The sequence below is a fragment of the Monodelphis domestica genome, chromosome 4 (genome assembly GCF_027887165.1).
Source record: "Monodelphis domestica isolate mMonDom1 chromosome 4, mMonDom1.pri, whole genome shotgun sequence".
In the NCBI taxonomy this organism is placed as follows: Eukaryota; Metazoa; Chordata; class Mammalia; order Didelphimorphia; family Didelphidae; genus Monodelphis; species Monodelphis domestica.
In genome coordinates this window covers 425,246,915-425,274,886 of record NC_077230.1, presented here as the reverse complement: position 1 = coordinate 425,274,886, position 27,972 = coordinate 425,246,915, and the positions used below count along the sequence as shown (strand labels likewise).

General features: G+C 39.1%; 2 protein-coding genes across 8 annotated transcripts in view; one reads left to right on the top strand and one right to left on the bottom strand.

Moving 5' to 3' along the window:
* Positions 1–27,972, top strand: part of LOC103092368 (uncharacterized) — a 1,666,349-nt gene that overhangs the window by 685,602 nt on the left and 952,775 nt on the right. The window lies entirely within an intron of this gene.
* On the bottom strand, positions 139–27,972 carry LOC103092919 (uncharacterized). Of its 7 annotated transcripts, none has more exons than XR_008918142.1 (5): positions 27,609–27,958; positions 27,363–27,516; positions 3,958–4,243; positions 2,841–3,173; positions 139–535 (listed from the first exon to the last, which is right to left on the bottom strand). XR_008918142.1 is itself a non-coding variant. In XM_056825349.1 (3 exons), the coding sequence occupies exon 3, from the start codon at positions 22,213–22,215 to the stop codon at positions 20,854–20,856; it is 1,362 nt and encodes a 453-aa protein (XP_056681327.1). In that variant the 5' UTR covers positions 22,216–26,617; positions 27,363–27,516; positions 27,609–27,972; the 3' UTR covers positions 8,259–20,853. The 7 variants fall into 7 exon arrangements, 2 of the variants coding, with proteins under 2 accessions (XP_056681327.1, XP_056681328.1); XR_008918143.1 differs by having other exon boundaries at positions 3,066–3,173; positions 27,609–27,957; XR_008918144.1 differs by lacking the exon at positions 3,958–4,243 and having other exon boundaries at positions 27,609–27,956.

Here is a 27,972-nt window from a genome sequence, read left to right as displayed (position 1 = left end):
ACTATGGGCCAGGTTCTCCCTTTACCTAACTTACAAAAGGGACCTGAGATTCTTCCCTCCCAGCCCTAGAAAGAGAGAAAGACCCACCCTATTCTGAGTCATAGAGTGGCAAGATCCATCCATCCCAACCTGGCCAAGTCAGACTTGCAGTAGAGGATTTATTTCTCAGAAAGTATGTTCTCACCCTTACTTTTTCCCCTTCTTTTTGGCACTGTATGTGAGACACACTGTATGTGTTTTCCTTTGATGAGCTTTTCAATAGGTGTTCTGGGATCCTCATTCCCTGTTCCTTGACTGGAAACAGCTACTAAGGAATCTCGTTAATAGAAATCAGAAACACATGAAGTTCATGAATTGGGGGAAATCTGAAATAGACTAATAAGGCACCTCTCCATGCCAGTCATCTAGTGCTAAGGTTGCTGGACCATGCAGGAGTTGGAACACTGAGGAAGCATTTCCTTCTGAGGATGGTCGTAACTCTCCAGTTCTCAGGTCTCTCCCACAGCTTTCTCCTTTTTTCCTGCTTTCTCTTTTCCTAGCAACAAGGAGTAAAGTCTCAGTGAATAGAGGGGTCAGGCCTGGAGTCAGGAGGTCCTGGCTTCAAATATGTCCTTAGACACTTCTTATCTATGTTACCCTGGGCATGTCACTTACCCCCAATTCCCAAGCCCTTATTGCACTTCTGCTTTAGAACCAATATTTAATATCTATTCTAAAACAGAAGTTAAGGGATTGTCATTTTTTTTAATGTGAGAATCCTGGTCCCCAGGGCAGAAAATGAGGAAGAGGATGATGTGGACTCCCTCTACCCACTGTACAGGACACATATTCTGAATTTTGCTCTTTTTCTCCATAAAATTTTTTTATGGTGTCAAGAGCTTTTTTGCTGTTGTTTGCTCCTTTTGCCCCTGGAGGATTGGGCTTCTTGCATGTTGGTGGTCTTTACTTTCTTAGCTTCTGTCTCAAGGGCTTTGCCTTGGGACCATCTTTCCATCCCTTTCAGAGGACTGAGTGAGGGCAGTTAGATCTGTGATAATTTTGTATAGTTCCTGATTTAAAGCATTTTCCTGAAGCTATCTTCCTCAGTTGTGGTCTCTTGAATTTTCAACTGAAACATGGGTTTTGCCCTAAATTTATCATCCTCACCTCTGCTTTGGCTGCCCCTTTGATGCACCTGCTGCAAGGACAGTGTTATTCAGCTTTGAGTCTCAATGCCAAGGCCAGGCACACCCCTCAGGGTTATGTCTATGGTGCTTTCAGTCAGCCTTTAAGAATATGGAAATTTTCCTGGCCCTGGCTTTAACTGTGGCTCAGTAGGTGTTTCCGGGGAGCTGAGCCTTGGTCAACTAGTGCTTTGATTTGAGCTGCTTCTCTGCCTTAAGGCATAGGAAACCTCACCCACTGCCTACCTTTCACACTGTGTCCAGGAGGAGAGGCCCTTTACTCCTCTTGTTCTAATTTCTGTCCTTTTGAGATGCTTTGTAATGATTGGTTAGACGGAGATTCAGAGAAGCTCCTGCTACTATGCTGCCATCTTGGTTCTGCCCTTGTTGGTTTCTTACTGCTGTCCCTCTGCTTCCCCAGGTCATTCCCACTTTTATGGCTCACCTAATGAGGTCAGCTTTATCCCTTACTCCATGGGCATCTATTGGCCCAAACTGGGAAATCCTCTAGGTGAAGGAAAATTAGAATTTAATAATTACAAGATTTTACAGATGTTCAGCACTTTAAAGTCTACTAAGCAATATAACATCTCATTGGGTTCCAAAGCACAAGCATTACTTTCATTTGAGTGGTAAGGAAACTGAGGCTGATAAGTAGCACTGGACTAACATCAAGACTCCTCCATTCCCCACTTACCACATCACTGATCCTCTTCTTATCAGTCCACACATGCATTCATTCATTCATTGAAAGGGTGTTCATCTAACTGACCTGGGCTACACAGGCCATTCACCTCTATCCCACGATATTTTCACCCACTTTCTCAGTACAAAGTCCCTAGGCTCTGGACTAGAGATACAGAAAAATGACTCAGTCCCTGCCCCCCTCCAGGAGCGTGTCCCAAACAAGAGGAGCCAAAGGGAGAATATGATTGAGACAGACCGTATGGTTCGGAATCACAAATTTTCCATTTCAGAAAAGGAAAACTTGTTGTTCAGTTATTTCAGGTGTGTCTGTGTCTTTATCACCCTAATTGGTGTTTCTTGACAAAAGCACTGAAGTGCTTTGTTACTATCTCCAGCTTATTTTATAGATGATAAAACTGAGGCAAGTAGGATTCATTGACTACCTCCTTTGAATACCAAGAATTATTCAAAAGTCAGATGGGCTCTCTCAAGAGTAGTGAGCTTCATTTGAATAAAGGTCTTCAGAAATAGGATGGATGAGCACTGGCCAGGGAGAAGCTTACAGGATATCTAGGCTTCAGATATCAGTTAGACTCCATATAGTCTTTTGCAGCCTTGACATATTCCCCGAGTTGTAGTGGCCTCCAAAGATACCTTCCTTCTCTGTGCAATTGTGCCTTACACTGATCCCACTCTGTTCCTGGCAGATTGAAGAAGAATCTAATGTTTCTCTGAACTTCAAAGCCTAGAAACCATCTACATGTCTAAGTCCTCAATGACCCCAGACATAAATGAAATGACCCAGTATTTCTTGATCCCTGCACTACACATGTATGTGCAAGCAGACCCCTGAAATGCTACAAGTTTGGTTTTAGATCACCAAATAAAGCCAATGTAGCAAATTTCCCAGTGCTTGTGAGTCATATTTACACCATACTCTAGTCTATTAAATGTGCATTAGCATTATATCTAAAAAACCAATGTATGTACCTTAATTTACAAAAGCTAACCATCATCTGAGCCTTTAGTCATTTGTCATCTTTTGGCTTGTGCAGGCTCTTGCCTCTAAGTTGTTGAGTGCTCATTGCTCAGGGTGATGGTTGCTGTGGCAATTTCTCAAAATAAGATGATGGTGAATTTTGCTTCATAGATTGACTCTTCATTCCTTCTAAGCTTTCTTTGTAACATTCTATGCTATTTGATGATAGCATTTACCTCACAGTAGAGCTTTTCTCAAAATTGGAGTCAATTCTCTCAAACTTGCTGCTGCTTAATTTTACATAATATTCTTCAACATTGTTGTGATCCAGGAAATAGGGAGGCCTAAGGAAAGGGAGAGAGAGATGGAGGAAAGGCCAGTTGATGCAGCAATCATCACCCACACAACATTTATTGATGCAGTCTGCTGTCTCCTATGTCACAGTTCACAGCCCCCAAAACAAGTGCAATAGTAACATCAAAGATCCCTGTTCACATATCACCATAACAGATATAAGAATAATGGAAATGGTTACAGTATTAGGAGGCAGAACCAAAATGTGAGACAAAAACAAATGCGAGCACATAGGATGGTTTTCCTTTCCAATACTTGATTCCACGCCAAATCTGAGGGGCCTTTTTTCAGAGCCCCTTAGGGAACAGTCAGTACTGAAATCCCTCTTCTCAGCTTCACTCATCAAGACCTAAATCCTATACTTCCTCTCACTCAGGGGAATTAATTCCATTTGGCCCAAAGAGACTTCTTCCTCTCTTTCATTGATATTTATTTGTAAAACTTATTTGGCTTATTCATCAATTGGGGAATGACTTGATTTTTTTGTGCAATTGATTTAGCTTTGTACAAATTTGAGGAATTATTTTAAATTTGTCAGAGGCTTCTGTTATAAAGACCCCATCCCCAATTTGTTGCTTCCCTTCTTTTTTTGGTTGCATTGGTTTTGTTTGTACAGAACCTTTTTAATTTAATGTAATCAAAATTAATCATTTTATATTTTGTAATTCTTTCTCTTACTTGATCTTAAATTCTTTCCCATAGATCTGACAGGTATAATATCCTATGTTCATCTAATTTATTTATAGTTTTATTCTTTATATTTAAGCCTTTTACCCATTCTGAATTTATCTTATTGTAGGGTGTGAGATGTTCATCAAAATCTAATCTCTCCCATAATGTTTTCCAATTTGCTCAGCAGTTTTTTTCTCCCTTCATACTTGATGATCATAGATAGGCCCCTCCCAGCTTGCTCCTGATAAACATCGACTTTATATCCCCTATTTCCAACAGTTTATTGAGTCTTTCAAGTCCTGTGGCTCTGATGTAGGCCTCAGAGACCTTCTTCTCCTTTTGCAGAAGTCTCCCTTGCAATAGACAGGTTTTCCAACAGTTTTCTTGGCTGGAAAAGAGAACATGAGAAACCTATAACCAAATTCTCCAACAGTAACTAATTGACTCTTCAGATATTTGCTCATAAACATGTAGAGGACTAAATTCTGCTGCCAGACATAGTAGACATTCAGTTATTTTGGCCTGATTGAAATGTTCTGTTGGTCCTTAGAAATTTGACTTGATACTGGTGCTCTGAACACTATGCAAAGGTAACCTCAGGAGCTCACATCTAACATCTTTTTGTTTCTATTAAAATCCATTTGTAGCAACTAGAAATTTATCAGCCATATTTGTTAAGCTAATACAGTGTGCCTAACAATACCAAAGTAATTGTGTTTTTAAAGTAAGAAAAAAAGGACACAGATTATATAGAAATAAACATAAAAGAAAAAACACACAACACAGGTTATGATGTTTTACAAACCTAGAAATGAGCCCACTCACCATTTGTGAAAAAAATTAAAAAGAAATACCAATAAAAATTAAATAAAAATTCCAAGTGAGTATCCTAGTATAAAACCAAAACAACATTTTAAAAAATGCTTGCCAGGCACATATTAGGTCACCATTGATAAATTTAGATGTTAAAAATTCATTCATGAAAATTCCATATTCAAAAAAATGTTCAAATAAAACTCAAAAATTCTCAAAATTAAAAATTATACTTTTCACTTCCCTTGTGGACAATGAATTAATAATTCAACATTGTTATTTCCCTCTTCTGGAGAATGAGATTCTGAGGATCTAAAAGCATTTTTGGTTCACCTTGTTCAAATGGACTGGATATTTTACTCATATTAAAAGCTTTAATAATTTTAATTAAGCACATAGAGTATTCAATATTAGTAAGAAAATGGTAATGGCCAGTTATTATAATCATATAAAGCTGTCAGAGGTTAATCTGATTTGCAGGTGGTAGATGGACGATGGAGGCAGTTTAATACAATATCTATTCAATTCTTGTAGAGGCAGGAATAGAAATAGGATAGAAACTAGGAGTTTGGAATATGATAGGAAATCTATTATACTCAATATCTAAATAACCCCCTCCCCCAAATTAACTCTTCAGGGAGTTTTCTTCTTGTCTGCAAGCAGGCCTGACTTAATCTACACTCATTGACTGAAGATTTAACCTCTAACTTTCTAGCCTATTCTCATTCATAAACCTTCTTAAAGCAATTTATGACACTCAAAAGGTCAGTTTCTGTTTGCAGAGATGTTGAATGCAGCTCCTCTGCTTCCCTCAGTCAGAGAAGAAAAGGCCTCTGACAGTTGCTCAAAACTACTCTTTAGCCTCCCCCATGGTTCTTACGGGAAAAGTTCTCTGTAAATCAGACCAAACTGTCTGTATTTCTCCACTTTAAAATAAACAGTATCTAAAGTCACTTAAAGATTCTTTTGTTGTTGGACAAAGATCCAGCCAACTACTTCCAAACACGTATGAGAGAGGCAGGACCCCTGATGAAGTCAGAGACTGGACCCAGAACTTTCCAACTGCCTCTCTTTATCTAGACCTCTGAAAGTAAAGGGGTTCAGATCTACTTCTTCTGGTCTCCCAAAGGAGATAGCAAAAAAGGGAAAAAAACTTTCTCTGACCTACACCCCTGTTTAGGAGACTAAATAACTAAGTAAAACTCATGATAATCAACATTACTATTTTCAAAAAAATTCATTTCAGATAGGTTGGACTGTTGTGCACTTACCTGAGATCTCCTTCTGGTTCACAGCAATCTGCATCCTCTCTTTTTTCCTGTCCAAGCAGGATGGGGTGGGGATGGGGAGAGGAAACAAAGACTTGAATGGGAGAGACGTGAGTCCAAAAATTCTGCCCCTTCAGTTTTATGTCTGTGGGTGTGGATATTATAGCTAAAGAATTTACAAAGTTGATTGACTCCCCGCACGGAAGATTCTGCAGAGCTGACTGCATCAAGATTCTAAGGGTTGGGTAGCTTACAATGGTCTCTCTCTGAAGCTGGGATTTCAGACACAGAGGCCTTGAATCTGGGAGTCTCTCTCAGTGAATCATCTTTGAAGCTCCTGCCTGCCTTGGATTATTCTCAAGAAAAAGGTTGGGGAGTCAATATGTTGGCCTAGAAGGAGCAGAAGTTCAGACCTCTGAATATCCTTCCTAAGTGATCGCAAACTGAATGATCCCAGGGGACTGAAAATCAAACTTAACAACAAGACAGAGCCAAGGAACCCTCCTTCTGGACTTAATTCAAAAGGTACATCCCAGAAAAGCTGTAATCCTAGAACACTAGGGTTTAAGGGGAAGAAAGAAAGAAGGTCCCAGGACCCATAGCCCCTCCCACCCAGAGCACTGATATTCCAGTGGCAATGGGAACTGCTGGGTGGGCAAAGGGGCTGGTCTGAAGGGGATACCTTGCAAGCAGGGCTGTGCCAAGATCAGAGTGTCCAACACAGGCAGCGGGGAAGGAGCTAGAGAGGGAGCTTAGACCTGGCAGCCTGACCAGAGCTGTGGAGATCTTCCATATTTGCTCCAGCCTTCCAGGAAGTTTTGGACTCAGAGCACACCCAGCCCAACTAAGCTGAACTTAATCCCATCAAATGTCTCCAGAACTCAGAGAAGCCCAGGATCCACACCCATCCTCATTGACTGCTGGACTTTAATCCAATCAAAACCCTCCAGAGGACAGGGAAGCTCAAACTCCCAACAACCCTCCCCCAGAGACCTTCTGTTAAAGCTCCAAGACAGAAGCCCCCAAAACCAAAAATATGAGAGGAGAAAAAGCACAGACAAATATGAGGAGTAAAGAAGGGGGTGAATTTGAGCAAACAACAGAAAAAGAAGAAAGAAACTACAATAGACAGCTTCTCCTTAGCAAACGGAACAGAGGGGGAGAGATCAGCAAACAATAAATCAGAAACCCCAGAAAATTGGATACAGGCTGTGGAAGAACTCAAAACACAATTAAGAGAGTCGAAGACAATTGGGAAAAGAACTTAAAAATTAAGATAAATCATCTGGAAACAGAGGCACTTGAACTAAAATGAGAAAATAGTGTCTTGAAAGCCAAAATCAGCCAGCTGGAAAATGAGGCAAAGGAGATGGAAGATGAGACAAAGAAGATGAAAGAGGGGCCAAAGGAGATGAAAGACAAGGTAAAGCGGATGAAAGAAGACCTTCAAAGAAAATCATACCAGAAGGAAAAGGAGGACCAAAAAGCCAGGGATGAAATTCAGTCTTTAAGAACCAGGGGAAAGTATGGTCATTCAACACAATAGAAGAATTCCAAGCATTCATAAAGAAAAGACCAGACCTGAACAGAAAATTTGATGTCCAAGCACAGAACTCAAGAGAATCATCAAAAGGTAATTAAAAAAGTGGGGAAAAAACAACAAAATTTTTTTTAATAGACTCAATAAGTTAAAATGATATGCATCCCTATAAGAAAAGAGGTCATTGGTAACTCTTAAAAAATGTTGCTATCACCTGGGCAGCTAGAAGAATTACATTTAGAGGGGACAGTGACAACTGTATAGGATGAAAGGACAAGACATGAATAGGTATATAGATATATGCATGCATAAATACATATACATGTGTGTGTATATATACATATATATACACACAAAAAAAAAACTAGAGCTAAGAAAAGTTAATACTAAAAGAAATGGGAAAAGAAACAAATGGAGGTAAATTTATATGTCACAAAGAAGTTCATGGTGGGAGAGGGGAGAACATCGATACACTGGAAGGGTAAAGAGGTTGGAGATAGGAAATACTCAACTCTTATATGCTTTGAAACTGACCCAAAGAGGGAAGAACAATACAATCCATTGGGGAAGAGAATAGATTGACTCCCAATAGGGGAGTAGAAGGGTAAAAAATGGACTGGTGGAGAGGGAAGCAGTACAATGGAGGGAGAGGGTGGGGGGCAATTTTAAAAATAATACAGGGGAAAATAAGGGGGGAATAATAAGGGAGGGGGGTAGAAAGGGAAGTAAAATAAGGGTGGGAACTAGGGGGACTGATTATAAATAAACATTGGTGTAGAAGGAAATAATGAAAGAAGAAAAGGCAGGACCAGGAGTAGAAATCACAATTCTAGGAAATACACAGCTAGTAATCATAACTCTGAATGTGAATGGAATGAACTCACCTATAAAACACAAGCAAATAGCAGAGGGGACTAAAATCCAAAACCCTACCATATGCTGTCTGCAAGAAACACACACGAGGAAGGTAGATAGGCATAGGGTGAAAGTAAGAGGATGGAGCCAAATCTATTGGGCATCAACTGATAAAAAGAAGGCAGGAGTCGCAATCATGGTATCTGACAAAGCCAAAGCAAAAATAAATCTAGTTAAAAGAGATAGGGAAGATAATTATATCCCGATAAAAGGCAGTATAGACAATGAGGAAAGATCTATACTCAGTATGTATGCACCAAATGGCATAGCATCCAAATTTCTAAAGGAGAAACTAGAGGAATTCAAGGATGAAATAGATAGAAAACCTATACTAGTGGGAGACCTGAACCTTCCTCTATCTGAACTAGATAAATCAAGCCAAAAAATAAATAAGAAAGAGATGAGAGAAACGAATGAAATCTTAGAAAAATTAGAGTTAGTAGACGTGGAGAAAAATAAATACGGACAAAAAGGAAGACACCTTTTCAGCATCACATGTTAAATTCACAAAAATTGACCATGTATTAGGGCACAAAAACATTGCAAACAAGTGCAAAAGGGTAGAAATAATAAAGGCAAACTTCTCAGACCACAATGCAATGAAAATAATAATTAGTAAGGGTACATGGAGAGATAAACATTAATTGGAAATTAAATAATATGATTCTACAAAACCAGCTAGTTAAAGAACAAATCATAGAAACAATAACTTCATTGAAGAAAATGACAATGGTGAGACATCCTTTCAAAACCAATGGGATGTATCCAAAGCAGTACTCAGGGGGAAATTGATATCCTTGAGTTCATATATAAACAAATTAAGAAGGGTAGAGGTCAATGAATTGGGCATGCAAGTTAAAAAACTAGAAAGTGAACAAATTAAAAATCCCCATATGAAGACTAAATTGGAGATCCTAAAAATCAAAGGAAAAATCAAAAAAATTGAAAGTCAAAGAACTGTTGATTTAATAAGTAAGACTAGAAACTGGTACTTTGAAAAAACAAATAAAATAGACAAAGTACTATTCAGTCTAATTAAAAAAGAAAGAAAAAGCCAAATCGACAGTATCCAAGATGAAAAGGGAGACTTCACCTCTACTCATGAGGAAATTAAGGCAATCATTAAAAACTACTATGCCCAATTATATGGCAACAAATATGGCAATGTAGGTGATATGGATGAATACTTACAAAAATATAAATTGCCTAGACTAACATAAGAGAAATAAATTACCTAAACAACCCCATATTAGAAAATGAAATTGAACAAGCCATCAAAGAACTTCCTAAGAAAAAATCCCCATGTCCAGATGGATTCACAAATGAATTCTATCAAACATTCAAAGAACAACTAATCCCAATATTCTGCAAACTATTTGACAGAATAAGCCAAGAATGAGTTCTACCAATTTTTTTTACGACACAAATATGGTACTAATCCCAAAGCTAGGCAGGTTAAAAATGGAGAAAGAAAACTATAGGCCAATCTCCCTAATGAATATAGACACAAATATCTTAAATTGGATACTAGCAAAAAATAGTCCAGCAAGTCATCACAAGGGTTATCCACTATGTTCTGGTAGGGTTCATACCAGGAATGCAAGGATGATTCAATATTAGGAAAACCATCCACATAATTGACCATATTAACAAGCAAACTGACAAAAATCACATGATTATCTCAATAGATGGAAAAAAGCCTTTGATGAAATACAACACCCATTCCTATTGAAAATATTAGAAAGTATAGGAATAGAAGGGCCTTTCCTAAAAATAATAAACAGTATATATCTGTATCTAAAACCATCAGCAAACATCATCTGCAATGGGGATGAACTCGAAGCCTTCCCAATAAGATCAGGAGTAAAACAAGGATGCCCATTATCACATTTATTATTTAATAGTGTACTAGAAACACTAGCAGTAGCAATTAGAGAAGAAAAAGAAATTGAAGGTATTAAAATTGGCAATAAGGTGACCAAGCTGTCACTTTTTGCAGATGATATGATGATTTACTTAAAGAATCCTAGAGAATCAATCAAAAAGCTAGTTGAAATAATCAACAACTTTAGTAAAGTTGAAGGATACAAAATAAACCCACATAAGTCATCAACATTTCTATATATCTCCAACCCAGTTCAGAAGCAAGAATTAGAAAGATAAATTCCATTTAAAGTCACCTGAGACAATATAAAATACTTAGGAATCTATCTGTGAAAACAAACACAGGAACTATATGAACACAACTACAAAATACTCTCCAAACAATTAAAACTAGATCTAAACAATTGGAAAAACTTTGATTGCTCATGGGTGGGACAAGCCAATATAATAAAAATGACCATCCTACCAAAACTTATCTATCTATTTAGTTTCATACCCATTGAACTTCCAATTAGAGAAAACCATAACAAACTTCATTTGGAAGAACAAAAGATCAAGGATATCAAGGGAAATAATGAAAAAAATACAGAGGAAGGTGGCCTTGCAGTCCCAGATCTCAAACTATATTACAAAGCAGTGGTCATCAAAACAATTTGGTACTGGCTAAGAAAAAGAAAGTAGGATCAGTGGAATAGACTTGGGGTAAATGACCTCAGCAAGACATTCTATGACAAACCCACAGACCCCAGCTTTTGGAACAAAAATCCACTATTTCATAAAAACTGCTAGCAAAATTGGAAGACAGTATGGGAGAGATTACGTTTGGATGAACACCTCACACCCTACACCAAGATAAACTCAGAATGGGTGAATGACTTGAACATAAAGAAGGAAAATATAAGTAAATTAGGGGAACACAGAATAGTATACATGTGAGACCTATGGGAAGGGAAAGATTTTAAAACCAAGCAAGACTTAGAGTCACAAAATGTAAAATAAATACTTTTGACTACATCAAATTAAAGTTTTAGTACAAAGAAAACCAATGTAACTAAAATTAGAAGGGAAGCAACAAATTGGGAAACAATCCTCATAACAAAAACTTTTGACAAAGGTCTAATTACTCAAATTTATAAAGAGTTAAACCAGTTGTACAAAAAAAATCAAGCCATTCTCCAGTTGAAAAATGGGCAAGGAACATGAATAGGCAATTTTCAGTTAAAGAAATCAAAACTATTAATAAGCACATGAAAAAGTGTTCTAAATCTCTTATAATCAGAGAGATGCAAATCAAAACAACTCTGAGGTATCACCTCACACCTAGCAGATTGGCCAACATGACAGCAAAGGAAAGTAATGAATGCTGGAGGGGATGTGGTAAAGTAGGGACACTAATTCATTGCTGATGGAGTTGTGAATTGATCCAACCATTCTGGAGGGCAATTTGGAATTATGCCCAAAAGGCGATAAAAGACTGTCTACCCTTTGATCCAGGCATAGCACTGCTGGGTTTTGTACCCCAAAGAGATAATAAGGAAAAAAGACTTGTACAAGAGTATTCATTGCTGCGCTCTTTGTGGTGGCAAAAAATTGGAAAATGAGGGGATGCCTTTCAATTGAGGAATGACTGAACAAACTATGGTATATGTTGGTAATGGAATACTATTGTGCTAAAAGGAATAATAAAATTGAGGAATCCCATGGAGACTGGAACAACCTCCAGGAAGTGATGTAGAGTGAAAGTAGCAGAACCAGGAGAACATTGTACACAGAGACTGATACACTGTGGTACAATCGAAGGTAATGGACTTCTCCATTAGTGTCAATGCAATGTCCCTAAACAATCTGCCGGAATCTATGAGAAAAAACACTATCCTTAAGCAGAGGACAAACTGTGGGTGTAAAAACACCGAGGAAAGGTAACTGACTGACTACAGAGGTGGAGGGGATATGATTGAGGAGAGACTCTAAATGAACTCCCTAATGCAAATACCAACAACAAGGAAATGGTTTGGCAGCAAGGACACATGTGATACTCATTGGAATTGCGAGTCGGCTAGGGAAGGGGTGGCGGGAGTGGGGTTAGGAAGAGAAAATGATCTCTGTTTCCAATGAATAATGTATGGAAATGACCAAATAAAATAATGTTTAAAAACTCAAAAAAAGAAAAAGGTTGAGTGTGAATTCCCCATTCATTCTGGTGGGCAGAAATGATTTAGGTGTAAACTCTCTCCCTCCCTGGCATCTTATAAGGACCTTATAACTGGATTTCTTCAGTCTGATCCTAACAAGGACCTTGGAAGTGTAAAGTGTGTGAGAATCTGGGCCCTTCTTTGTACTTTATCTTTTAATTACCTTTTAGTTTCGTTTTAATTTAGTTAGATTAAGCTTCCAGTACAAACCTTATTGAGTTCTGGGTGGGTAATAGTCAGTTGGTCCATCATCTCCTGCCATCCCCTTCCCTTTTGTTAATAAAATTATTTATATACTTGTGTGTTTCCTTCCTTAAACTTTACCTTCATAACAATAGAATAACTCTATGGGGATTCTCCTAATAGGGGTGCTAGTTCGTTCAGTTTCTCACTTTTCCAGGTTTTCACATACACAAAGTCCCCTGGCTGGGCTAGGTGTTGGGTTTCCTGCACATCCCCTGTGAAGGTTTAGGGAAGGTCTTGGTGAATAGGTCCAAAATATTTAGAAAACTGTGTAAGAGTATGTGTTTCAAAATCCAAGATGAAGTTAGTGGTGGAGAAAGTCCTGCCATGAAGGAGTTCACTAAGCTCCAAATTAGCTGGAGGGGGCAATTCTAATTCAACTGAGTCCAGGGGGAAGTGTATGGACCCAATCAATCTTTGCTTCCTCAAAGAGCTTGGTAAGGGTCTTTTTCAGGGTCTGGTTCTACATTTACCTTTCCTGAGTATTGAGGATGCCAGGTGCAATGAAGGTAGTAGGTTATGCCCAAAGCTGTACCAATCATGAAATAATCTGTGAAGTGAAGGCAGGACCATTATCACTTTGATAATGTGATCTGCGATGTCTAACCTTAGGAATTACCTCTTTAATAAGGGCTTTTGTTCCTTCCTGCCTTTTTCTGTTCTTCTGGGCAATGCCTCTACCTATCCAGTAAAGGCATCCACAAAAACTGAGGACCCTATACTTTATAACTTTTGCAAGATACTAGATGGATTAAATCTATTTGCCAAATTTTCCCAGGACCTCAATGAAATGGAAATCTCAAACCTCCTTCCAAACTCCAAATTCTTTATTTTTTTTTTTACTTTTAACAATCCTTTTTTTTTTTAAATTTTGAGTTCCCACCCTCCTACCTACTCCTGACCCATTGTGAAGGCAAGAAATTATGATGTCCTATGTATATATGAAATTATGTAAAACATATTTACATGTTAGCCACTTTGCAACCACAACAAAAAGGCAAGAAAAAAGAAATTGAAAGAAATATTCTTTGTACAGCATTTAGAAACCATCAGATCTTTCTCTGGAATAGAGAGTATATATTTTTTCATCATAAGTCCTTTGGAGTTGTCTTTGATCACTGTATTGATCAGGATAGCTAAGTTATCAATCTCTTGTGAAGATAGGATTACCTCTTCTCATGTCTATTTTTAAGAAAACAAGTCAAGAGCTTAAAAGTATCCCTACTTGACACTAAGGAAGAGAGTTAAGCAAGTCACTTACTATGGTAATATCATACCACCAAAAGTCACTGCACCTCCCCACACACAAGCACTTGGACAGTGCTAGGCAGATTGAAAGATTGCTATTGGTTCCCTTAATGTGGGTGTGTGACAGAAAGTAACATTGAGAAAACTTCTTTCAAAAGGCCAGCTGGAGGATTCAGTCATTCTCTATATATTGATGAGCCAGACTGGAGGAGATCTTTTCCCTGGATTTTGAGTTGGACTTGGGGTGGTGAGTGGAATGATTCCTTCCTTGTTTCTTTGGTCAAGAGACCCTCTCTGCTCTTTGGCTCTACAGTGGAACACTACCTTTAGCGTGATGTCTGGTGAGATTCTTGGCAGTATTAGCTTAATGAGTACAGAAGGTTCTTGAGGGATTCTTCAGCATATTCTGGTTCTTTGAATTTTGGCTTCCTAATTAGGACTTTGGTTTCTGTTGAGATTCACTTTTGGATTTTCATCTGTGGCCTGGAGACATTAGGATTAAACTTGGGGTATTATTAGCTAGGCAGTACTTTTTATCTCTTCATGTCCATTTTCCCATCTTCAGTTTTTCCACCTGTTTGTAAATGAATCAGCTAAAAGTCATTTTGACTTTAGCTGTAATATTTTTAAATTGGTGACCAAATATTACTTTAGAATTCTTATGTTTAGCAAAGAGCCTAAATTTAAATTCTTATCCTCTTGAGATGATTTTATTCATAACAAATGGATAGTGGTACAGTAAAAAAGAGAGAGAATAGCTAAGTTATTCACAGCTGATCTTCATACAATGTTGCTTTTACTGTATACAATGTTCTCCTGGTCCACTCACCTCACTGTCCATTTTTTCATGGGAGTCATTCCAGGGATTTCTTTTTTGTAATTTTATTTAATCAGTCAAATTAGAACATTTTTCCTTGGTTACAAGAGTCATGTTCTTTTCCTACCCTTATGCCACCTCCCCATTGCCAACATGCAATTACACTGGGTTTAACATGTGTCCTTTATCAAAATCTATTTCCATATTGTTGATGTTTGCACTAGGGTGATCATTTAGAGTATTGTAAAAATTATAATTATGTCTTAATAATAAAAATATTATAGTTTTGGAGGTTTATTAAATGATCATTAGAAATCAAGGAATAAAGAAGATACAAAATAAAGACCACATGCCCATGGCTGATCAGCCAGTATAAACAGCCACCTTACCACCACCAAGCTCAGGCCAGGAAGTAAAAAGGTGGGTCTTTCCACATCCCTGCCTAATATCCCCTATGTACAGGAAGTAGCTAATGACAGAATGTCAGTGGGATCCTGGGAAATGTAGTTCTTTTTTAGGGTAACAAATTTTCAATTATACATCCGTCCCTGAGATCCATGGAAGACTGGTCTCTCCAATGGATCTTGTCAACATAACCAACATTGAAAATACAAAATTTGAGGATAAGAGGAAAAGAGAACAAAATCAATAATTGCTAGGTGCATTGACAAAAAGCCAGTTAAGGGGCAGTCTCCTTTGGCATAAGAGTATACATAAAAACAAATTCATTTAAACCCCACACAATTCAAATCACCACATCCCAAAGTTCACTCTGGGTCATCTGGCTCAGCTTGTGGTCTGTGGAGGCATCTTCATTGTGCCTTCTCCAAACAGTTCACTTTCTAGATTAAGAGAGGTAGCATGTTTTTCTTATCCTAAAATTAATCTCAAAAAGAATTTAAATTCTGCAATTTAGAATAATTATACATTCCTTCCTGAAGAGGGTGTTGAAAAACACAGGGATAACTTAGGAATGCACGGCTGAGTTATGAGGTGTATGAACCAATTAGCAAGAGAAATAAAAAAAACATCAAAAAGAAATCCAAATAAGAAAAAATAATTTCTGGATGAAATATAGATTATCAAAGTGCTATGTGTAAAAATTCTAAGTAAAGGAAAAATAAATCTACAACAGGTCCTTGAATCAGGGCCCAATTAAAATGATTTAAGCAATTATGGATTTATCCAATCAGTAGCTAGGATTATAGATAGTTTACCACACCATGAAAGACAGAAAAGGGACTAGATTATAGGAACCAGGTAGAAGTCAAATTTGGGATAGTTGGTAGGATGTGGGACAAGGAAGACCTGCCTTTAACACGTGTTAAATAGCCACAACCTCAAACCGCAAACAAGTTCAAGTCATCTTGTCTTAGCTAAAAATTTTCAACAATCCCATCAGGATTGCTTGGTCTCTTTGACCTTGTGCTCAGTTGGCACTAAGCAGTTTAGCTTTCTGCTCCTTTGGCACTGTGCAATGACTCTTTTTGTATTCTCTTATCCTGGAATCAGACAGAATCATTATGCAAAGTCTCATAATTTTTTTTAAACAATCAGTGGCATCATTTTTATAGTCTAAAGCTTTTGGGGTATGCATTGATGTTGTAGAAAATGTATTTTAAACTTATATTACTACAAAATCAAAAAAGTTAAAGAAAAATCTCAATTCTGTTGACATGTCTAAATCCAAAACGGAGACAAAAATTAAAACTCAGATGCCATATAGCACATGAAAAGAAAAACAATAATTAAAAAAGTTTTAAAAATCAAAAACATATAGTTTATAATCAGTGACATACTGTCAGCCAAGGAGAGATAGAATACAAAGGTTCCTCACTAAAAATGAGATCTACTTCCTTTTTAACTTGGCCATGAACCACAGTATGCGTACCTTATGATTTTCAGAATAAAACAGTAATTCAGTAGGTAATGCACATTTTAAAAAGGACCAAAGTCCCACAAATTCACAATATCCCAGTTAATTACAATAGCAAACCAACCCACTATCATATTTCATATGAGTTGATGTATGACAAAAAAACAAAAACTATGAATTGATGGATATTTGTCACAATTTTTACAGACATAGCAAATCTTTCAAACTTGGCAAATATATTTTTAAACAAAGTAACATTTATTTGGGTCTAGAACATCACCAAGAAATCTAAATTATTCTGGTGGAAGTAAATTAAACTGAAGAATTTTGTAGGAGCTCTTTTTGGCTTCCTGCTTCATAGAAATACCTTGGTAGGAACATTGCTTTGTTTCTCTATCTTTAATACAACATTCTTTAAAATATATATCTTAAAAAAGTCATCAATTCAGAAACCACTAGTTAATTAAAATTATTCTGAAGACTCCTAAGAATTAACATTTAATTCTTAGCTAATTAAATTCTCTAAAGGTAGCCAGGTTGAGTCCATCCATGACCCAAGAGACAATTAACAAATGAAAACTGGGGAAAAAACTGTTTAGGGGCTTTTACAATATTTTGTTCAGTAGCCATAAAGGAATCATATCCCCATTGACTCATGTGATCAAGCAGTTATTTTTATTCTGTGTTTCTGCTCTCATGGTTCTTCCTTTGGATAGGGATGGTGTTCTTATTTATTTTTAAATTTATTTTTAAAAAAATTTAGATTTATTAAAATCCCTATGAATTATTCTGGATGATTACATTGCTACTATTAGAAAAGTCTATTACATTTGACTATACCACAGTGTATCAGTCTCTGTGTATAATTCCACTGGTTCTACTCCTTTCACTCTGTATCAGTTCCTGCAAGTCATTCCAGTTCATAAGGAATTCTTACAGTTCCTTAATCCTTTGAGCACAATAGTATTCAATCACCAAAAACACAATTTGTTCAGCCATTCTCCAATTGAAGGGCATCCACTCATTTTCCATTTTTTTTTGCCACCACAAATAGTGCCGATATGAATATTCTTGTAAAAGTCTTTTTCCTTATTATCTCTTTGGGGGGGGGGGGTATAAACCCAGCAGTGCTATGCCTGGATCAAAGTGCAGAAAGATTTAGCACCTTTTGGGCATAGATCCAAATTGTCCTCCAGAATGGTTGAATCAATTCACAACTCCACGAGCAATACATTAATGCTCCAATTTTTCCACATCCCCTCCAACATTCATTAATTTCCTTTGCTGTCATGTTAGCCAATCTGCTAGGTGTGAGGTGATACCTCAGAGTTGTTTTGATTTGCATTTCTCATTATAAGAGATTTTGAACACTTTTTCATGTGGTTATTAATAGTTTTGATTTCTTTAAATGAAAATTGCCTATTCATGTCCCTTGCCCATTTATCAATTGGGGAACAGCCTAATGTTTTCTACAATTGATTTAGCTCCATATAAATTTGAGTGACTAGACCTTTGTCAGAGTTTTTTGTTATATTATTTCCCAATTTAATGCTTCTTCCCTTATTTTGTTTGCATTAGGTTTTTTTGAACAAAACCTTTTAAATTTAATGTAATCAAAATTATTTATCTTACATTTTGTGATTTTTTCTAACTCTTGCTTGGTCTTCAAATCTTTCCTTTCCCAAAGATGTAACAGATATATTATTCTGTGTTCACCTAATTTATTTATACTTTCCTTGTTTATATTCAAGTCATTTACCTTTTCTGAATGTTCTTGGTGTAGAGTGTGAGATGAAGATAAAAACCCAGTCTCTCCCATATTGTTTTCCAATTTCCCAGCAGTTTTTGTCAAATACTGGATTTTAGTCTAAAAAGCTGTGATCTTTGGGTTTATTTTAGATAGTCTTGCTGAGGTCACTTACCCCAAGTCTATTCCACTGATCCTCCTTTCTTTCTCTTAGCCAGTACCATATTGTTTTGATGATCACTGCCTTATAGTATATTTTGAGATCTGGTACTGCTAGACCCCCTTCCTTCACATTTTTCTTTTTCATTATTTTCCTGGATATCCTTGATCTTTTGTTCTTCCAAATGAACTTTGTTATGGATTTTTCTAATTCTCTAAAAAGTTTTGGTAGTTCAAAGAGTATGGCACTAAATAAGTAAGTAGGTTTGGATAGGATTGTCATTTTTATTATGTTACCTCATTCTACCCATGAGCAATTAACATCTTTCCAATTATTAAGATCTAGTTTTAATTGTGTGAAGAGTGTCTTGTAGTTGTGTTCATATAGTTCCTGTTTGTCTCGGCAGATAGATTCCTAAGTATTTTATATTCTCTAGGATGATTTTAAATGAAATTTCTCTTTCTAACTCTTGCTGATGAGATGTATTGGAAATATATAGAAATGCTGATGACTTATGTGTGTTTATTTTGTATCCTGAAACTTTGGTAAAGTTGTTGATTATTTCCAGTAGCTTTTTAGTTGATTCTATAGGATTCTTTAAGTAGATCATCATATCATCTGCAAAGAGTGATAGCTTGGTCTCCTTATTGCCTATGTTAGTACCTTCAATTTCTCTTTTTTTTCTGTAATTGATACGGCTCATGTTTCTAGTACAATGTTTCTAGTATAGTGGTAGTCACTCGGTGATCGAGAATGACTATTGTCTTTTGCAATTTCATCTACGGTCTACCCTCAAGTGGCTTTGGAGTCCAAAGGCTGAGGCGCAAATTTTATGGCACATGGGGCATGGGACTCCAGTTGTTACGGGAGGTGCAGTTGTGGCCTGGTGTCAGCGTTCACGCGCAGTGGCAAGACGTCGTTCATCTTCAAAGGTGGTGGTGGCATGGATAATGTGGGTTCGCCAGCTGCTTCTGTCAGAGGCAGCGAGTTCCAGTTGCTTTGGTGTAATGCCAGCTCAACTCAAGTTGGACTTTAGCTGATCCTTGAATCTTTTCTTTGGTCGGCCTTGTTTCCTGAGTCCAGCTGACAGTTCACCATAGAATACCTGTCTTGGTATTCACTGTGGGTACATGCGGATGACGTGTCCAGACCATCGTAGCTGGGTTTTGAGGACCAGGACTTCGATGCTGGTGGAGTTGGCTCTGTCGAGGACTTCCTGATTGGTGATTCGGTCCTGCCATCGGATCCTCATGATTGACTGGAGGGAGCGTTGGTGGAATTGCTCCAGTGCTTCATGTGCTTCCAGTACAGTGTCCATGTCTCACAACCATACAAGAGCGAGCTGAGGACCACTGCGTTGTACACTTTGAGCTTCATCACAGTGCTTATACCTCTGTGTTGGAGGACTTTGCAGCGCAGCCACCCAAGTGCCTGACTGGCCTTTTGGATCCTGGCATTGATCTCATGGTCTAGGAACCCATCGTTGGCAATGGTGCTGCCCAGGTACTTGAAAGTGTTGACATTAGAAAGCTGAGTGCCATCGATTGTAATGCACGGCTGGTTTGTTGGCCTTCCTGGTGCAGGTTGGAAAAGCACCTCTGTTTTGCTGAGACTGATAGTCAGGCCAAACAATTTTGATGCATTGGAGAACCTGTCCATAATGGTTTGGAGACGATTTTCTTGGTGGGCCATGAGAGCACAGTCATCTGCAAAGAGAGCTTCCAGGATGAGTCTCTCTGTTGTCTTTGTTTTTGGAGTCAGCCAGCGAAGGTCAAATAGTGAGCCATCCAGTCGGTATTTGATGTAGATGCCCAGGTCTAGATCCATCACAGCATGTTATAATACTTGGGTAAAGTATAGGTTGAATAGTACCAGAGCGAGGACACAGCCTTGTTTCACCCCATTGGAGCTGTTGAAGCGATCGGAAATCTCTCCACCAGATAGGACTTCCCCTGTCATGTCGACAGGAAAGAGCTGGATCAGTTTGACGAATTTTGCTGGGCAACTGAGCTTGCTGAGGATCACCCACAATGGGTCCCTGTTCACTGGGTCGAACACCTTAGTCAGGTCTATGAAGACAATGTAGAAACTCAGGTTCTTCTCAAGGCTTTTTTCCTGCATTTGCCTTACAGTGAAGACCATGTCGATGGTGCTGTGATCTGGTCGGAAGCCGCATTGTGATTCAGGCAGGTTCTGCTCTGAGACAGATGACAGGAGTCTGTTGAGTATAACACAGCCGAGGATCTTTCCAGCAGTGGAGAGTAGTGAGATGCCTCTGTAGTTGTCACAGGCTGCTCATGAGCCTTTGTTCTTGTATAGGGCTATGATGGAGGCAGCTCTGAGTTCTAGGGGCATGTCTTCCTCTTCCCATATGCTGGTCAGTACTATGTAGAATGCCTGGAGTGCCTTTCCATTTAAGGCCTTGTACACCTCGGTTGGGATCCATTCTTTACCTGGTGCCTTGCCTACACTCATTTGTTTAATGGCTTTTTGGACTTCATCTATTGAAGGAGGGACGTCAAGTTGTTCAATGGAGTGGTTTTGGGGGATCTGGTCAAGGGTGCTTTGGTTGACTGAAGATGGTCGGTTGATAAGCTGACTGAGGTGTTCTTTCCACCTGTTGCTGATGCCTTTTTTATCTTTTATGAGAGTGTCACCGTCAGAGGATAGCAAGGGAGTGGTGGTGGGTTTTAATGGCCCATAGACAGTCTTAAGGGCACTGAAAAATTGTTTGTAGTTTTTCATATCAGCAAACTGCTGGTTTTCTTCTGCCTTTTTTTCCCACCATCGGTCTTGCATCTTCCTGATCTCACGTTGCACCGTGGCTTGGAGAGACTTGAATCTGTCCTTTTTAGGAGCAGAGTTTGGGTTATTTTGCCACTCCATAAAGGCTTTGTTCTTCTTGCTCAATAGGTCTTCAATAGCAGTGTTGTTCTCATTGAACCAGTGCTGGTGGTTGTGTTGTTTTGGGCCTAGGACTGCCTTTGATGTTTCCTTCACTGCATCTCTGAAATGGCTCCATTTCTCGGTTGAGCTTCCAGTGAGTTGTCCCTTGGTAGACAGCTTGTTGTCCAGGCAGGACTGGAATGTTTGCAAATAAGATGGATCTCTAAGACGACTCACGTTGTAAAATGTGCGAACTGTCTGGGTGCATTTTGGATGGTGAGGCACAATGAGCATTTGAAGAGTCGCTCTAACCAATAGGTGGTCTGTCCAGCATTCAGCTCCTCTCATGGCTCTGGTGATCTTTACATCCTGGATGTCTCGCCGGTGTACAATGATGTGGTCAATGAGATGCCACTGATTTGATCTTGGATGTATCCACGTTCTTTTATATTTGTTCGCCATTCTGAACACAGTGTTTGTGATGGTGAGTTCGAACTCTGAGCACTTTCTGAGTAGCAGTAGGCTGTTGTTGTTCATTTTGCCCATGCCGTGTTTGCCGAGCACTCCTTTCCATCTTTCATGGTCCTGGCCAACACGGGCGTTGAAGTCTCCCAGTAGTATCAGCTTGTCATTTGTGGGCACTGAGTGCAGGATGGCACTCAGGTGAGAGTAGAACTGCTCGGTGGTCTCCTCTGTGCTGGTCAGTGTTGGGGCATATGCGCTGATGATTGTGGCATACCGGTCTTTGCTAAGAGGCAAATGGATCTTCATGAGCCTCTCGCTGATGCCCACAGGCAAGTCTGGCAGCTGTTTGAGCAAACTTGTCTTGATGGCCAGGCCAACACCGTGGATTCTGTCTTCATTTGAGGCTCTACGTTTCCAGAAGAAGTTGTATCCAGTGGTGGTTTTGCTGAGTGATCCCTCTTCTGGTAAGCGTGTTTCGCTTAAGGCTGCGATGTTGATGTTATATCGCGCCAGTTCTTTACCTATTAGAGCTGTTCTTCTCTCAGGTCTTGGGGTATTCTCTCTGTCAAGTAATGTCCTGATGTTCCATGCTCCTAATAGGAGTTTCTTTGTATTTTTTCTTTGATTTCGACCTCTTAAAGGGGATGACCTGCCAGCCGCGGTGTGCTGACTGGGTGTTTGTAGGGCAGGCAATGTTTGGGACACCTTTTCTAGTCCCCTCCATTGATTAGGGTGAGCAGTGCTGTCCTAGAGAGGGCTGCTCAGTTGCCCAGGATGCTGCTGAACATCCCTGCTGCCCACAGGGCTGAGCGACCACTGGTCCATGGGCCGTCTACGTGCAGGATCGTGACTACAACTGCCAGTGGTCACCTCCACCTGTTGCATCATCACTCCTCCATCACCGCAGGTCTTGAAGATGGTGGACAGGGTTAGGATAGATGAGTGTGCACAAAGATACTTGTCCATATGGGGTGCTCAGGGAGGTGTAGTATCTCTGGTATGGAGGGCTTGTCGTGCCCTCCTATGGTAGCTCTCCAGCCTCTGACCCCCATCTGACACCCAGCTCTCACTTGTGGCTCCCAGTAGCTGCTAGCATGTGGCAGCAGCCACACCCCGGGCAACGGCTTCGACAGGCTGGTCAAACCTTGTGAGGGTAGCCATCGGGTCGTTGACCCATGGTGAACCAGGGCTTTGCTCACCCAGCATGTGAAGACTGCTTCGGCTGAACAGATGGAAGAAACCAATAAGAAGGTTCAACGGCTGAGAGGGCGATGCAGCAAAGCACTGTGGAGTGCTTAGGGCGTGTTGGAGCACAAAGGACAACACGGCTATCCAATGCAGCTGAGGAAGTCTCCAGACGTAACAATTTTTCGTGCCACTGGACCCAGGCTTCCAATGCCGAGAGAGTGGGACTGTCTCTGTGCATCGGCTTTTCCACTTAAATCTCTTTCACGCACAAGTATCTTTGTGCACACTCATCTATCCTAACAACATTTCTAGTACTATGGTAAATAATAGAGGTGATAATGTGCATCCTTGTTTCACTCCTGATCTTATTGAGAATGCTTCTAATTTATCCCCATTGCAGACCATGTTTGCTGATGGTTTTAGATATATACTGTTTATTATTTTTAGGAAAGGCCCTTCTATTCCTATACTTTCTAGTGTTTTCAATAGGAATGGGTGTTGTATTTTATCAAAGGCTTTTTCTGCATCTTTTGAAATAATCATGTGATTTTTGTTGGTTTGCTTTTTGATATGGTCAATTATGTGGATGCTTTTCCTAATATTAACCTGATATAAACCCCACATGATCATAATAAATCACCCTCAAGATCACTTGCTGCAGACCTTTTCCTAGTATTCTATTTAAGATTTTTGCATCTATGTTCATTAAGAGATTGATCTGTAGTTTTCTTTCTGTTTTTGACTATCTTGGCTTTGGAAGCAGTACCATTTTTGTGTCTTATAAGGAATTTGGTAGAATTCTTTCTTAGTTTATTCTGTCAAATAGTTTGTATAATATTGGGATTAGTTGTTCTTTGAATGTTTGATATAACTGACTTGTGAATCCAGCAGGCCCTAGGGAATTTGTCTTAGGGAGCTCTGTGATGGCTTGTTCAATTTCTATTCCTGGTACAGGATTATTTAAGTATTGTATTTCTTTTTCTGTTTTTGCTTTCACTGGTTTAGGTATCAAAACTATATTTGTATCACAAAAGGAATTTGGGATTCTTTCTTTACCTATTTTTGAAAACTCTTCCCTTCCATCTTGGAATCAAGACCAAGTGTTGGTTCAAAAGTTAGATGAGAAGTAAAGGCTAGACAATGGGGGTTAATGACTTGTCCAGGGTCACACATCCAGGAAGTGTCTGAGGCCAGATGTGAACCCTGGTCCTCTAGAATCTAGGCCTTGCTATCCACTGAGCACCTCACTAGCCCTCATTGCCTATATTTTTAAGATTGTTTATATAGCATTGAGATTCATTGTTCCTTCAGTGTGATAATTCACTGGTATATTGATCTAATCCTGGGAACTGTTTCATAGAGAACTCATTTATGGTTTTTTCAGTGTGTTTTTCTATGATTGAGTTGTTCAAATATTCTATTTATAATTCTGTGAATCTGAGCAATTCATTTTTTTGTAAATATTCATCTATTTCACTTAAATTTCAGTTTTGCTGGCACATAATTTCTCAAAATAAGTGCTCAGAATTTCCTTAATTTAAACTTTATTGCTAACTCATTCATGCTTTTCATTTTTGCTATTGGTAATACTGTTTTCTTCTTTCTTTAATCAAATTAATCAGTGGGTCATCTACTTAATTGTATTTTTATTTTAAAAAATAGATCCAGTTTTATTTAATTCTATTTTTTATTTCCTTTAGATTTTATTAAACTCTTTTGATTTTCTAAGCATCTCTAGTGCCCTCAATTTGTTCTTCAATTAAATATGTGTGTGCTCATGTTTCTTCTCTTCTCATGACTCCCTATTGACTATAGACTACTTTTCAGTGTTCCTAGCCTGTCATTAAACTGTAGCCCTTCACAAAATGTCAGCAGGCCTTTCAAATAGTTCTGGGTATGTATTTTCTGCTCAGAAAGCATGTGTCTATCTTTGGCATTCAGACTCATATTCTGTACTTTCCCTCCTCTGAACTGTTATTCAGTCTATGTTCAGATTTAAAAAGTTTTATAGATGGTTTCATTTGATTAAAAAAAAAAACTATGAGGGAGAGATTATTATACTCTTTTAACTGATGAGGAGACTGAGACCCAGATAAGCACTTGCTAAACATCACATAGCCAATAACATTTTGAGAAAGGATTTGAACTCAGGTCTTTCTCACTCTAAATCCAACACTAGTCACTATGCCATGCCAGGCAAAACCTTCTAAATGCCCAGGAGTATGTTCTCTGTTCCATCATATTTTCCTCCCACTTCAAAATGTGGCTAGCTGACCTCAGATTTGTCACCTTCCTGGCCAGTCCCACTTGGCTTTACTGGATACAAGTGAGAGGCTCACTCTTCCTCACCCTAAGGTTCCCAACAGAGACCCAGAGAAGGAGTACAAACTACAAAAACCAAGATGAAATGTCAAGGATGCTGAAATGAATCCTAAGATAGCTGGCCAAGGATGGCCAAGGATGACCCAGGAAGGAAGCCTGGCAAGCTTACTGGATCTGCCCCCAGAGATTATTCCTGGTACGCACACATCTCTCAATGGCAAGACCAACTAGAGATAAGGAATGGGTTCTCCTTGGGCCATGAAGGCTCAGGGAAAATTAGTACTCATTTGCTTAGCTTCCCAGCATAAAACCATATCTGAGCTTGAAGAAGATCACATTCAACATTCTCATTCTTATCTTTCAGGGAAGGAAACTCCTAAGGAAAAGATGAGCCTAAAGTAGGGAATTCCAGAATCTTCTGTAAGGGTATTAACTGCCTCTTGGTAGAAAAACACAGTCCTAGGCACAAGAGATGTTATTGTGGGTTCAAAATCTCTAAACTTGAACCAAGCCGCTCCTGACTCCAAGTCTGAGGCTCTTCCTTCTGCTACTAAGTGATCTATTCCCACTCTCTGCCTTTCCTTTTTTTTTTCCTTTTCAGAGTTAAAGTAATGTTCCCCTTTCTGAATACAATCTCCCTCTGGCCTGTCCCTAGTCCATTCTCTCCAGGCTCCCCAAATATCCTCAAAAAGCCATGTTGTTAAGTAACCTTGGCTCTTTGAATTCCAGGCCAAGGAAACATAAACTCTTAATGGTTATAAGGGGAAAATAGGGGTTATATAAAAAAGGGTTAAATTTTTTATTTAAGAGTGTGGTTGATCACCATGAATTTAATTAATTCCAAAGAGATTTATTTACAATTTATTTACAAAATATAGAAAGAGTCAAGTAAGAAATCAGAGAGAGGATAAGGTAAGGTATCTAGCCTAAACAGAAATTATTTTGTTCTTGGCCCCTGGGCAGGGAGAGTTAGTTCTTAGCTGGAGGGGCCTTGGCACTTGTAGCTAAGGCCCTGGGGATACAGGGAGCCTTTCTCAAGAGGATAGGTATTTCCTGAGGCTGTTCTCTTCAGAGAAAAAAACAGCAGTTAAGAGTCAGCTTTTCACTTACCACAAGTCAGTCCAGTCAGGAACAGGGTCACAGGTTCAGTAAGCGCATCAATGAATGAAAAATTGAATTTCACAGGAACTAACAGCTCCTTTAAAGACATTTTCTCTTGTGTCACTTCCTATACGTTCCCCTAATTCCACATCTACCAATCACAGTTGAAGTCCTGCTCTAGGACTGCCCAGGAGGCAGTCATTTGGCTCTGATTTGTCACCCACTATTGCACACATGGGTCACAGACCTCACACTTCATTATTAAGTGGGATATTTTCACTTTTGGTGATTAGATATAAAATGGGCAGATCTCCATACTTAACTTTTACTTTTAAGTAGTTGTATACACTTTTGGTGATTAAAATCTAAACATGGACAGGGGTTACAATTTAATCTTCACATTCAGGGGAGAGTTAAGTATTTTCATTGTTATAATCAGAATAGAGACAAATTTAATCTTCACATGGTTCTGCCAAGCTATAAAGGATTCAAATCCAAGCCCAGGTTCTAGATGAAGGGGTCTGTCATCCCTGGATCAGCTTGCCTCAGCCCAGAAAGATTTAGCACCAGGGGATTAAGCTCCATGTGAATGCCTTTGTCAGCCACAGGAACTGAAGATGAACATTTCCTAAGGCCTGGATGAGTTGTGATCTGCACCAGAGAAAGGGGTGTCTTTGCCATTGAAATCACAGGTTCTTGGTCTCTCGCCTCCAGCCTTGCCAAGTTCTTAGACAGGCCACTTCCAAATGAGTTATTTGGTTATAAGGTAATAAAAAGAACCAACATAGTCATTTTCTGTCTATTTTCTGCACAGCGCCACTGTCCAAACCCACCATTCTCACCTCCAACAGGACTGCAGTGGAGACCAAGGACTTCTCATTGACATGCCAGGCTACAGGTCAAATTCACGCTTACCGGTGGTTCATAAATGGACTTGCCCCATCTGGTAGCAGGATACAGCTGTCCCCGGATAAGAAGATACTCACTATCGGCAATCTTACAAGAAGGGAAAACAAAGGACCCTATGTGTGTGAAATTGAGAACCCATTGTTTAGAAATAGGAGTGATCCATTCACACTGAATGTTACCTGTGAGTATATTTGTTCTTCCTATATGGTACATGATTATAGCCTTGTGGTGAGTTCCCAGAGGTGAAACTAATTCAGTCACTTCTCTGAAAGCTATATCTAAAAATTCTCAGGTTCCCAACACCCTTATCTATAGCGAGTCCAGATTGGCCTTGTCATGCTTTCTGGTGGAGGGTGGTCAGATATAGTGCTGAACTGGAGGAAGCCCCAAGGCAGAGGTCCCCAAACATTTTACACAGGGGGCCATTTCACTGTCCTTCAGACTGGTTGAGGGCCGGACTATAAAAACCTAACCCAATCCCTATCCCTAACCAGGCAGCATTATACACAGTGTGAAATCCCCTCTCCTAAATCACTGATCACC

Excerpts from the sequence above, each read along its gene's own strand:
- LOC103092919 (XM_056825349.1), bottom strand. The coding sequence starts at position 22,215 with ATGAAGATCCATTTGCCTCTTAGCAAAGACCGGTATGCCACAATCATC.